This window comes from Copadichromis virginalis, linkage group LG20 (assembly GCF_057382275.1).
Source record: "Copadichromis virginalis isolate Kocher_CV1m ecotype Utaka linkage group LG20, C_Virginalis_male_GT1.1, whole genome shotgun sequence".
In the NCBI taxonomy this organism is placed as follows: Eukaryota; Metazoa; Chordata; class Actinopteri; order Cichliformes; family Cichlidae; genus Copadichromis; species Copadichromis virginalis.
The window spans coordinates 3290991-3304314 of NC_140637.1; the positions used below are offsets into that span (position 1 = coordinate 3290991).

The 13324-nt window shown below is 40.8% G+C and overlaps 2 protein-coding genes across 2 annotated transcripts; one reads left to right on the forward strand and one right to left on the reverse strand.

Moving 5' to 3' along the window:
• The first annotated feature begins 1706 nt into the window (after positions 1-1706).
• On the forward strand, positions 1707-8412 carry LOC146684016 (ceramide kinase). Its single transcript, XM_085443369.1, has 13 exons — positions 1707-2070; positions 3070-3165; positions 3359-3496; positions 3648-3776; positions 3865-3928; positions 4022-4167; positions 4253-4327; positions 5194-5346; positions 5630-5735; positions 6262-6365; positions 7100-7296; positions 7376-7692; positions 7851-8412. The coding sequence occupies exons 1-13, from the start codon at positions 1947-1949 to the stop codon at positions 7963-7965; spliced, it is 1764 nt and encodes a 587-aa protein (XP_085299495.1). The 5' UTR covers positions 1707-1946; the 3' UTR covers positions 7966-8412.
• A 723-nt stretch (positions 8413-9135) lies between these two features.
• LOC146684017 (glucose-6-phosphate 1-dehydrogenase-like) lies at positions 9136-13286 on the reverse strand. Its single transcript, XM_085443370.1, has 12 exons — positions 12894-13286; positions 12277-12314; positions 12029-12137; positions 11733-11950; positions 11494-11652; positions 11208-11333; positions 11025-11118; positions 10738-10924; positions 10368-10603; positions 9808-9884; positions 9529-9621; positions 9136-9437 (listed from the first exon to the last, which is right to left on the reverse strand). Exons 1-12 carry the CDS (start codon positions 13092-13094, stop codon positions 9347-9349), a joined length of 1629 nt encoding a protein of 542 aa, XP_085299496.1. The 5' UTR covers positions 13095-13286; the 3' UTR covers positions 9136-9346.
• Positions 13287-13324: the final 38 nt, after the last annotated feature.

Sequence of the window (13324 nt, forward strand, 5' to 3'; positions counted from 1 at the left end):
TGTAAATTGGAGCTCGTTTAAGGTAGTGGATTCAAAATGTAATGCAAAGTATTTACATGTCTCTGCTATTAAATAGTGCAGCTATTTTCTCTGCAGCACAATTACCCATTGCATGGTATGGCCTCAAACACAAAGAGTGAAATGTTACAATTAACCCCATAGTCTGGGTTAGTTGTAACATATCCCGGGGTGAAATGTAACACAATGAAATAAGGGTACTAACAAAATATTAACATGTAATCTTTGTTTATTCAACACATGAATGCACTTACATCCATTTATGTAGCTGTGTGTGTGTGTGACAGAATGCAGAAATCTAGCTTTTGAACATATTCCAACCCCCCAAAAAAGACAAATTATGGAATTTTCTGCAACTGAATATTTCATTAATTTTGATTGGTCTTCCTTGAGTTTGGCCTCATTGGCTCAGTGGGCATTATAACCTACAACTCTTGCACCAATTTTGAACATAACAATGAAGCTGAAAAAATGTAGTTGTTCACCAGCATCGCAATTCCATTACTTTTTATCATGGCTTACCTTGGTGTGGTTTGCAAAGTGCTTCAGAAAGATGAGGAAATCTGTTTCTTGCACCCATCCTGATTTATTTCCACCACCAGTACTTCCTACTGGTCCATCTCTGACACAGAGGTCTGCATAATGTATGTGTGGGAACACAAACAGTGGAGGAATTGTGTTGCCAATGGCATTAACCGCATATACAAAAGTGACCAGTGAACCTCTCTCTGCTGATGTCGTTGCCCCAACTTGTTTAATATAAGTTAAAGTAATAGTGTGGTAAGTTGTAACATCTGCATTATTGTTACAACTAACCCAGACTGTTGCTGTTACAACTGACCCAGACTCCTATAGCCATGAACTAGCTAACATTACAGCCAACGGCTAAAACATTAGCACTAAAGACCTACACAGAATATATCCCCATAGACATACAAATAACACAATTTAAGTTTGATGAGTTTAACTGCAAAGCAGATAATGCTATTAGAAATTGAAATAAAGTAGAAAAACTTACTTTTTGGCATACAAATTACTTTTTTTCGTGTTAAATTGTCTGTGTTTGACAAAATGTGCTGATTTTTCACATGTGATAGCAGAGCTGAATTGGGCATGCACAGGATGAGTCGCATCATTTGAAACTTAGCCCTGATTGGAGAAATTGGAAGTGTTACAACTGACCCACGTTACAACTATCCCCGGTCTCCCCTACTCTCAACCTTCGGATAAACTGCCTTTTATATCCTATCGTTTACTGCAAAATCTTTTTTGCAGTAAACGATAGTTTAGTTAGATAGTTATTTATTTTACTTTGCTGTCCTCCTTGCTGCATATGTCAGATTTATAGTGTGTCTCATTCTGTTATTTAAAAGTCTCATCCTTGTTAAAAAATAAATTACGGTAGACTGTAATTTTAAATACCATCTATCTTCTACTTGTCGCCCTATATTAGTCTACAACATGTATTATTAGTCTTAATATTTGATGATTTACAGAGGCTTCCACACTCAAAATATTTAGATGACGTATTTAAATGCATTTAAATTCCCCATTCTGTCAACGAAGCAATGCTTTTAGGTCAATCAAACAGCGAGAAAGCACACATTCGCGTCAGATTAGCCTACTTGGCCACATTGCTCCAGGTAAACACCTGGCATCCAATCAGCAGCGCAACATGCAAATCGAGCAGGTATCAGAAGAGCAGGGTGCAGATAGGAAATGGGTATTTGCAGAATAACGCCCGTGTATCGGGCGGTGACTTCAGCATTTTAAAGGAATAATACTCTGAGCCTGTATTCAGAAACTGAGTTCAGATCGCCGGTGTCTGCACTTCTCAGGCATGCAAACACCATGGGCATAAAGTGTGATCAGGAACGCGTTTTGGCATACGGGAAAGACTGACTCTGTGACTGAGAGCGCTTTTCCAGATGGAGACTGACCTGAGGTTGGAGTCAAGTTTGTGGATCGGAAATAAAAGATATCGGGCCGTCCTCACAGGTTGGCATTTGAAATGGACTGAGGCGGATAAAAAGAATGGTGACAAGAAAACAGGTAAGTGCTCGTGTATCTCCCTCACATCTGTATCCTAGATGTTTAATGGGGCTTTATAGAGACTGTGTTTAAATGAGAGCGCGACACAAACACTCAGAAAGTTTCACAATGCACTTCTCTCCTGTTTTACTTAACATTTAAAGAGCCAAATATAAATGTGCACACATGGACCACTTTGCAACACCACATTTAAAAGAGAAAGTCTGCTTCGTCTGCACTGTACTGACATAAACTGAACTGAACTGACAAAAAAAGACAGTGGCCTACACCACAAACACCAATTACATACTAGGCGTTAAGTTTGAACACAAGAAGGGGCACATCAATTGAATCTAAGTGCATGCAGAAAACGTGAAGAACGAGTTGAGCAGCACAAACATGACACATGACCTACAAAGGTAGTTTACTAAAAACACAGCCACAAACACACCCACCTCCTGGCATAATATTATAAGCCAACACTGAGCTTAAATTCTAGTTTGCTTTTTTTTTTTTTAAAAAAAGTGGGGGGTTTTTTCTGTCTCATCCACAAATATAGGTGAAAAAATATTTTAATACTGTCCAGTTAAAACCACTAACACATTGTGATTTATGATACACTGCCATAGTAAATTATGTAGAATTTGATCCTTTTAGGTGTGCCAGTCAGTCAGCAGACACAATAAACCTTCTCCATCTTATGTTTTTAAAGGTATCACATAAACAATAGCTCAGCTCTATTCAAGCGTCCTCGTGAGCCACCGCATCTTAATAAAGCAGCAGCATAAACGAATAGGGGCACCATGATGAAACTGAAGCAGCATGGAATTTCAGCTAGCATTATTGTATTGTTTGGGCCTGAGACCTGGCAAGGAACCAGCTGTATCATGCATTAATTTCTATGACAAGTGAAAAATGAGAAACAATCCTTTTGTAGAGTTAAAAAGTTCACTCAGTTGCAGCGACACAAAGAAACATGTTTAATAAATTTTTTCACATTGTGCGTTTGCGCGATTGAAGTTTCAGTACCTGTGGCAGAGGTGGTTGGAGTGGAGAACGGTCGGGTGGAGATCTTGCCCCAGAAGTCAGTTGAAGACACAGACAAAGATTTCACAGGTGGGTTTTAGATGACGGTGTAGTTCGAAAACTATACACCCAAGTTCACAGCTTACTTTACAATTTTGTGCAATGTGTGCCTGTAGCCCCCCCTACTATCATCATCATCACCACCACCACCACCACTTCCAACAGTTGATACTATGGTTTTACATCATGGTTTCCATTTCTTGTATCTGTCATCTGCCTTCAGTTTTCTACATCAAGCGTAGCAGGAGTAGAAGCACTTATGGGTTGTTGTGGAACCTGGGCCGGACCCAGTTCAGCTGCCCCAGTCGGGTCCTCAGAGACCAGTGGACAAATCACCTAAGGACTGCCCTCAAAACTCACAGTAGGGGTGGATAATTGGACTAGAAACACAGCTGATATTTAACCTTGTATTTCTCCTAAATAGACTATTATTTTACTTTAACAAAAAAAAAATCTGTTGCATATCTGACGTTTTGAGCTCCCATCTGTGATATTCAACATGCATCTTTCAGGTCCTTTGCGTCCACATAGACTGTTGGTGTTCATCAACCCATTTGGAGGAAAAAAGAAAGGAAGAGAGATCTACCATTCACTTGTTGCCCCTCTGTTTGAGCTGGCTGGGATCAGCTCTCATGTTATAGGTAAACTGATCGCACAGTTGATGTTTAAAGTTTAACTCTGACACACAGCCTTACAGTTTACATGTAATCATTATATAAACTTTTTCAGTGACTGAACGGGCTAACCAGGCCAGAGACCACCTCTTGAAGAAAGATCTGACAGGCTTTGATGGGTAAGCGCTATCAGCGCAGCGGTATAAATACTGTTGTGAAAGAGCACTGTGAGGTGCTTTCATAATAGAAACGATTATGTTTGTTTATTGCAGTGTGGTCTGTGTGGGTGGCGATGGCATGTTCAGTGAAGTACTTCATGGTTTGATTGGGCGGACACAACAAGAGGCAGGTCTTTGTGAGACTGATCCCGCTGTCACATTGCAGCCATGCCCACTTCATATTGGCATCATCCCTGCAGGTTGTTGTTCATAAGCAATTATAAACTGATGGCTTCAGATTTAAAGGTGTCACTCTCACTTCCTGATATGTGTTATCTATTTTAGGTTCCACAGACTGTGTGTGTTATGCCACAGTGGGGGTTATTGATCCTGTTTCTTCAGCTTTGCACATCATTATTGGTGAGGAAATATTGCATACGGTCATGTGAAAAAGAACGTTTTCACAAGACTCTCTGCAGCTGCGTGGAAACTAAGTACACCCCATGTCTCAAAGAACTATATTCGGTAGCAAAAACTTGAAATAATTATATTCGTATTACCACTCTTCTTTACAATTTTGCTTCAGTTCATTGAGGTTTGGATATTTTTGTTCATGCACAGGTCTCTTAAGGCCCTGTCTGATCTGGACTTTTACTGGGTCATTGCAACATCTCGATTCTTTTCTTTTTAAGTTATTCTGTCGTAGATTTTGTGCTTGGGGTCATTGTCCTGTTGGATGACCCCATTTGGGACAAGCATTAGCTGTCAAACAGATGGCCTCACATTTGACTCTAAAAAAACGAACCCAAATCCTCCACCACCTTACGTGACTGTGACAGTCAGTATTAGGTGTTTGTGGTGCTGTGCTTGGTTTTTAAGAAAAATAAAGCACCGTAATGTTAAGAAATGCCCTTATAAACTTTTCCAGATTGATGGTTTTGAGGTCATTGCTGGTGCCCTTCCTCCTTGGCATTGTGTTAGCAAACACCTGAATGCTCCAGATCTGCACACTGCAAAATCTTCTGCTTTTATCGAGGTGCTCACACTTATGATAATCAATAATCAAGTGCATTTGATTAGCAGTACCTGGATGCTACTTCCCCTCAAAATTCCTATGGAAGCAGTTAACAGTGTATCGATGTTTTCATAGAATCGCACAGTCTTGTGAAAACTTTTTCTCATGAATGTAAAGGGAGTGTAACCCTGATCATATATATTTTTTTCAAAATTGGAACTGTATAAATAAGTTTGTATACCCACCCCTTGATGCCCTCAATGCCTTGCAGGAGACTCTCAGCCATTAGACGTGTGTTCAGTTCACCATGCTTCCACCCTGGTACGCTACTCGGTATCTCTGGTGGGCTATGGCTTCTATGGAGACGTACTAGCTGAGAGTGAAAAACACCGCTGGATGGGACCTCTCAGATACGACTATTCAGGTCCAGACCGATGATTCTTTTAAAACAAAGCAAATGACAGTCTGCTGAAGAACATTCTGTCAGATTCTCTATATTTATTTTTATCTCAAAGTTAAAAATTCACCCTGAAACTGTAACTGTTATCAAGATGACCAAATTGAAAGTCTCTAGTGGCATCTGTGCTTCCCTTTTCAGCATTTGCTATAGTAAAACCACTGTTGTTCTATTTTAAAATCTTGCACATATACAGTATCTGGTGTTCTGTATTTTTACCCAACCTTAATTTTTTTTTTCTTCTGTATAGGTACAGTTGTGTACCTGAGCAACAGAAGCTATGCGGGCATAGTTCAGTATCTACCAGCAGACCCACTGCTCTCCAGCCCTAAGGATAAAACGCGCTGCCTCTCAGGGTAAAACGCCTACTAGAAAGAGATAAAAAGAGACTGTGCTCTTCCTCCCATTGTTAATGTAACTGCAACTTTCACTTGCAAGTCAGGCCAAAACGTGACCTTGAAGAAAATATGAAAGCCTTTAACTTTTTTTGTTACTCTGGTGGGGGTTTTAAAAAGGAAGATCATTTTTAATCTTTTAATTTGAAAGCGAGAAGGTGCCCTTGTGAGGAGCATCATTATTATTCAAGGACTAGTGAAATGGGTCAAATTCACTTTGAGATACTGTAACTGCTACCCCCTGTAGCAGGGACTCGGGTGTTGGTTGCTCGTTCCTTGAGGAGGGTAGAAGAGACATAGCAAGAGAAACTTGATCTAGTTGAAAGTTGAGACCAAGCCTCTTGTTAGTACCTTAGTTTTTGTTTGGAGCAGGTGTCTCTGGCTGTCAGCGAATGGATTATAATGCTCTTATGAATGCTGTTGCTAAGGTCAGGGAGCTTGTTAGTTCACAGACTTGAAGGAGAGTGAAACTCTTTGTTCTTTTTAGGTGCAATGTGTGCTCCAGAAGTACAGAGCGACTATTCCCACACACTTCTGATTCAGGCTCCCTGTACAGCTCCCACTTCAGCCAGTACAGCAATGACTCTGAAGGTAACGATACAAATACTCGTAAATTCTGGTACATGATAACAAGATAACATCAAGACAGCTGCTGCAGATTGGTGCACATCTCAAATGTGGACTGTTGGTTTGAGCTTGACTGTGGATGCTGTTTAAGTGCAGTGAACTCACTGTCATGTTCAAGAAACCAGTTTGGGATGATGAGAGAAGAAGCCATCCAAAGATGGGTACCCTGTGACACTGACTGACACAACCACCCTTAAGTGTTGATGCAAGGCAGGATGAATCATGTTTTTATGTTGTTTATGCCAAATTCTGACTCTACCAACAATCAAAACTGGAACAAAAGTGAACCACAAAAGATTTTTTTTCAGTGTTCTGTGGTCCAATTTCGGTGAGCCTGTGAAAATTATAGCCTCAATTTCCTGTTTTTAGCTGACAGCAGTCGCACCCAGTGTGGTCTTCTGCTGCAGCCCATCTGCTTCAAGATACAACTTTTTGTTTGTTCAGACGTGCCCTTCTCTATACCTTGGTTGTCACGACTGGTGGTTTGAGTTTTTCTTGCCTTCCTGTTGTTGTCCACAACACATATTGAAATAAGTAAAATCACACAAATGTTTTTTTTCCCCATTTCCTTACTCTATTAAAAATTGCCTTATAACCCCTGGGGCACATTGGCCAAATATTATTTTCTTTTAGAAATCATCAACATCTGCTAAAATCGTTCTAATTGTAGCTTCTCCAATCTCTTCGTCTCTCTTTAGGTGAATGGGTGAGTGTGGAGGGCAGGTTCAGGTGTGTATCGATCACTTGTATGTCCAGCTCATGTGCCAGGAGCCCATTAGGTCTCTCTCCGTCTGCTCATCTGGCAGACGGAACAGGGGATCTCATCCTAGTATGGGACACTCACCCACTGAGCTTCCTCAAGTTCCTCTACAGACACACAAGCACACAGGACCAGGTATATCACATTCAGCTGAAAACAAATGGACTGAGAAACTTTAGAAACTGCTTGACCCAATCGTTCCTGCTTCTCCTAGTTTGACCTGCCGTTTGTGGAGGTCCATCGAGTGAAGGCCGTCCGTTTCTCTCTCCCAGATGGCAGAGAAGAAGAGGTGCATGAAGGAATCGGAGAGCTGAATCGCGCAATAGGTGGCGAAGAGCGAGAATACGTGGACACTGTAAGCAGAAATGGATCTCAGCAGCAATTGGCACAGAGTGTGGTGGAGCGAGAGACGATGAATGAGCACAAAACAGTGGCTCCCATCCTGTGTGGTCTGTGCTGCAAAAAGACTCCAGCTGTGTCCGTGTGGAACTGTGATGGAGAGATTCTGCCTTTCACTGAGATCTTCTGCAGGTAAGAGCACCACCCAACATGTTGTTCTACAATTCAATTTTATTTATACAGTGCTAAATTACAACAGTTGCCTCATAGCCCTTTGTATTGTAGGGTAAAGATCCCACAATACGTTATGAAACATAAGATATATAATTAGATTTGTTCACTTCTGTCAGGATCCACGGTCAGCTGGTACGTCTGTACGCCAGGGGCATTGAGGACGGAGCAGCCATGCAGAACTGCAGCCAGGAGAGTGACAAGAATAAAAGTAGATGCATCACATACAAATAGTCTGAAGAATGGAGTGTTTGCATCGTGGGACTGATTTGTGAATTTATTAAAAAATTAAAAAGCCAGACTTGCTTTCTGTGATTGCCAAAAAGTTCCTTTTATTTCAGGTACTTCTATGGATTATCTTCATTGTAATAATGATGAAGACTATTTATTCTTAAATGTGCATGTGTGTGTTAGTTGATTACCGCTTGCTAATTTTGGGGGCTTTTTTTCTCAGTAAACTACATTAATTTATACAGTATGCGGCAAGTGAGCAGCTTGTGGTCTGAATTTTATTTATGTGCACAAGTTTTCAGAGAATAGAGTCATGGGAAATGCAAACAGAACTTGAAAGACAAAATCTTTGTGCAATGACTTTTTATTGCTTGACTTTTTATTGCTTGATTGTTCAGCAGCAGTGCAGATTGTATATCCAGCTGAATAAAAGGTGAATGATTACTGGTTCTACATTATCAGTGAACAATTTTCTAGCTTCACACAAATCTATGAAATGCATGACAATTTACAAACATATATGGCCCATTAAAATCATTACTTCAATAGGTTGTCACAAGAAACTACAAATAGTTGTTTAAAAAGATGTTTGTTCTTGCTGCACTTCAAAGTACTGGCAGGATCACTTAATGGTCTATTACTGATGTTAAAGAAACTGTGTGCATGCAGTTCCAGTTAGGCCTTGAACCTAGCAGAGACAAAGTACAAGAACCAGAATCAATCTGGTGAAAACTGCTGATAGAAAAATATAAAGCCATTTGAAAACATGTTTATGCATTGTAAGAGATTAACATGTTAGTAAGAGAGTTCTTAGTTTAGATTAGAACATACCTGAGAGTTGTTCTTACCTGACGCCAGACATTTAAATGTGTTTCCTGCATGACTGATACTAAAAGAGGCTCCTGTTGTTACGAACCAGGCCAGCAGGTCCTTCTGGTATACATGGGTCTGTTTATGACTCCCATTGGGCATTAGTGACAGTTGTAAACAAAGGCCTTACAATACAGTGAACACTCTTGAATTCTTAAGAGTTAAATGGCACAGCCAGTAAATAATTATCCTATACTAGTATCTATAAGATACCATAAAGGTTGTAGATTTTCCATGTCCACAATGTCCAAAGGTCGTAGGAATACAGATATTTGCAATGCTTTTAAAAAAAATTGCAAGTAAAAGAGTGAATGATGATTTATTTAGAAATACCAGATTTACATCAAAATCAGACTGTTACAGCTTGTTTTAATCTCTGCTGTCATAATTAGTCATGAAAAGCAGTGCTTTCTTCTGTGCATGCAGAAATCAATCAAGTGCAGCAGTGACTGCAGTAAACTTGATTGTTTGTTTACAATCTTTTCTCAAGTACTTGATTGTGAGACAGAAAGAATTAAGCGGTGTGGGGCTGCACCCACTTGTATGTTCCCTCATAGCGAAATCCCACTCTCTTCAGGAGATCGTCTGCTTCTCTTGGACCACGACTGTGGACATAACAGATAAGATGGAAAGAAGAACTGTCACTGTTAAAGTATGATATGCGTATTTCATTCTGCCTGATAAAACAGTATTTACCTTCCATATGTGTAGGGAATGGGGCGTGGCTTCTCTTTCTCTACTTGGTGGAGGAGGGGGGTGAAGATCCTCCAGGCCTCCCGTAACTCATCACTGAGACAAAGATGAAAACATTTCAACAAAAAAATAAATAAAAAGAGGGAACACTGAAAATCACTGCCTAAAAAATTAAAAAGAGCTGTTTAAACGTGGCCGGTGCACATCTCCAACTAAAAGTGTTGATAAAATATTTGGCAACAACTGTGCAGATGTGCTCATGTTTTCAATGATGGCACCTACCTGCGAACAAAATGCATTTGATTTCCACAGAAGACATCCAGTATGAGTCTTTCATAAGCATCTGGGAGCTTCACATCCTGCAGATAGACAGCAGCTGTTAAACTCCTACATGCATACTAAGTTCAAGTTTACTGGCCTACAGTATCAAGGATAAGTAACAATGGGACATCCACCATAAAAGTCTCAAAATGTATTAAATATAATATTATTTTAAAAGTGATTTATTGTGCTTTTTTCCAACTCCATCTATTGCCAAGAGAGTCTTTGAAGAACAGGTGGGTGTCACTGCTGTACTAACATCTGGAGCAATTTGTCTGAGATGACTGGATTAAGGATTTCCACACATACTGACATCATTTCAAGGTAGAACAACCCCCCCAAAAAACTGAAGCAGTCTAAGCCTAAGGTTGTGGCTCACAAGGATTGCTCATAAATAAATTGTCTTTTCCTTACAGAATATATACATTCTGTAAGGAAAAGCATAATACGTTTCCTGCAAGAGTAAGAGTTGCTTCTGAAAGCTGGATTACAATTAATATTTTGACATGAGCTTGAGGCACCTTGTATCGACTCTTGTAGGTGAGATCCAGCTCAGTCTCCTCTGGATTGAAGTAAACTCCAGGCCTCTTGGTCATCATTTTTAAGTAAATGGCTTCATCTGGCTGCACCCGCACCACCAGCTCATTCCTCTGACAGCAATCACCAAAAATGTCTCCCGGCACGTCAGTGAACTGCAGACGTACTTCTGCTTTCCGCTCATTTAGTGCTTTACCACAGCGCAGAATAAAAGGAACTCCTGATGTACATGGTGTGCATGGTGCGATGACATACATAATGGATGCAAAAGCAGAAGGAGAATTTAAGGAGGCTTGATAAAATGTAGACTAGGAGAGACAGGTGAGGAACAAAAAAGCTGGACTAAAGCCTCACCATCCCATCTCTCATTCTGGACATGCAGGACTGCTGTTGCAAAAGTTGGTGTCCAGGAGTCTTTGGGCACCGTGGGATCATCAAGGTATCCCAGTCTGGATTGACCTTCCCCTTCAGGATCTCCGACATACTGGCCAAGCACAACATCTGATACTTCAACAGGAGGTATACACTTCAACACCTTCACCTAGAGTTTGAGAAAAAAATGGGGTGGATAAAGGATGGCGAAGACTTGATAATCGTGCTATGGAAAGCAATTCCCAAATTCTTCCAATCCCTGGTTTTACCTTCTCATCCCTCACATCATCTGGACTGGTAGAAGGAGGTTTCTCCATTGCAACCAAACAGAGCATCTGGAGAAGATGGTTCTGCATGACATCTCTATATTAAGAAGAAAAGAAAGCAATGAGGGAAAGTTTACAAACTAGCTTTTTTTTAACTTACATTTATCTGAATGCAGTCTCTCTCACCGAATAATACCAAAGTCATCAAAGTATCCTCCACGGCCCTGAGTGCCAAAAGGCTCCTTGAAGGTGAGAACCACACAGGCCACACTGTTCCTGTTCCATATGGGTCCAAAAATGCGATTTCCAAACCTGGAAATGAGTGAGTAAAATATTACTAAAACAAAACAGGAGGATGGAAAAGTTGAATAGTAATGAATACTTCTGAAATTCAGCAATACTGTCTATGACAACCTGAAAGTTCATTCCTGTGATAATGTCCACCCAAAAAAGTCTGTACTGAGCTTGTTACCTGAGCACCATGAGGTTTTGGACCATCTCTTTTCCCAGGTAGTGATCTATGCGGTAGATCTGGTTCTCTGTAAACAGGGACGACAGGTGGGTTGACAGTTCCTGTGAACTCTGGAGGTCACGACCAAAGGGCTTCTCGACAATTACCCTGTTCCAACCTCTGCCACAAAAACAGTGGATTAGGAAAATGCAATCAACACTAAGTGAGATATTGACTTTAAGGACTCGTCAGGTACTAACTTGAGGCTCATGCAGTGGGTTCTGATGTTTTTGCTGACATGATGGTAGACAGTCGGTGGTAGAGCCAGGTAGAAAAGTCTATTAGCGTTGGCGCCCCCAGGGAGAGATGACAGATGTTTGCTGAGTTGGTCGAAGGAGCTGCCGTCATCATACCTGCCACTCAGGTAGGAGTTTTTACTGAAGAAGGCTGATAGGTAGTCGCTTTCTTCATCACTGACCTGAGGAAGATGTGGAACAATGATTTCTGAAAACACAAAATCTTATCTTTAATAGTCAAACACCCTTAAAGGTATTACCTTCATGTGGGGCAGACATGCTGCCTTGATGTCCTCTACAGTCAAGCTGGACCGAGCAAAACCCACAAAAAACGTGTTGTCTGGAAGAAGGCCATCTCTGAATAACCACCTGAAAAATTCAAAGGTAGCAATGCAGAAAACTTTGGCCAAAGGTCAAACTCTTCATTACACAAGGTGACCAAACAACTTTAAAGCACAGCTCTGTTATTAATGTAGCTGCTGTGTGCGTGCTGCAGTTCTTTACTCACCATAAGGTTGGATAGATCTTCTTTTTAGCAAGATCTCCCTGTTTAAATCATACAAATTTAAAAAAAACAAAACAAAAAAAAAACGTTTCTTTAGATCTATTCACAGTGAACGGACACTCAGAGTCCAAAGACTAAGTAAACTTTGGAAATAATCACTGTGGTGCAAAAGAATCTGCAGAGTAATTGAATAAGTCACATTTTCCAGCAACACACCTGATCTGCAGAACTCAGACTTGTAAGTGTGAATTAGGTTACTTTAAAAAAACATTCATGACCGATAAACATGCTACTGGTACTTTGTTCCCGGCTCAAAGCCAAAAACGGTGAAAATGTTTTCGCTGCTAAATCATCAGCTTCTATTGTTGCTCAACAAAGGAAAAAGTAGATGCAGCACATTTCAAACTGCATGCGCTCACACCTGGCTTTCATTCGGATCACCACACTGCAACAATATGTGAATTATTTTTATGCACGTTTTTTTTTTCCTCAAACCAGCCCGTGACTTCAGACACCGCGATGTGTTTAGAATACGGTGCTACTACAAGACCAGTGACCACATTAAACGAGACATTTCATCATATGCTGCATGAAAGAGCAGTTTTAAGAGCTGTACTCACAGATGCTCCCAGTATGATGAATAAGTGTGTATTGGAATGACTTGACCGCTCCTCCCCGTAAAGCTCCCTCCTGAGCTGCCCAAACACCTCAGAGCGAGTCAGACTCTCTGAGCTCATCTTCTGACCCATCTGTTCTTCGACCGTCTGCTGTGACCACTCGTTTCCCTGTGGCTGCATGACACTCGACATTTCAGCTGTCATCCTCGCCTTGCAGAAAAGTTTCCCGACTGTGTGCTGCCACCTACTGTACAAAATGGGTAATGCATCTGTGCCATTGCTTCCTCCAATGTAACCGCTGCCATTTACTCTGCTTTTCCATAAATCTCATTTGCATATGAAATCAAGAATCCTCACAGTCCATCAGCTGAAGTTTGATGAACCTGCTCAGTGGCGTTAAGTCACATTTCAGGTCTAATCACATGAATTTAATG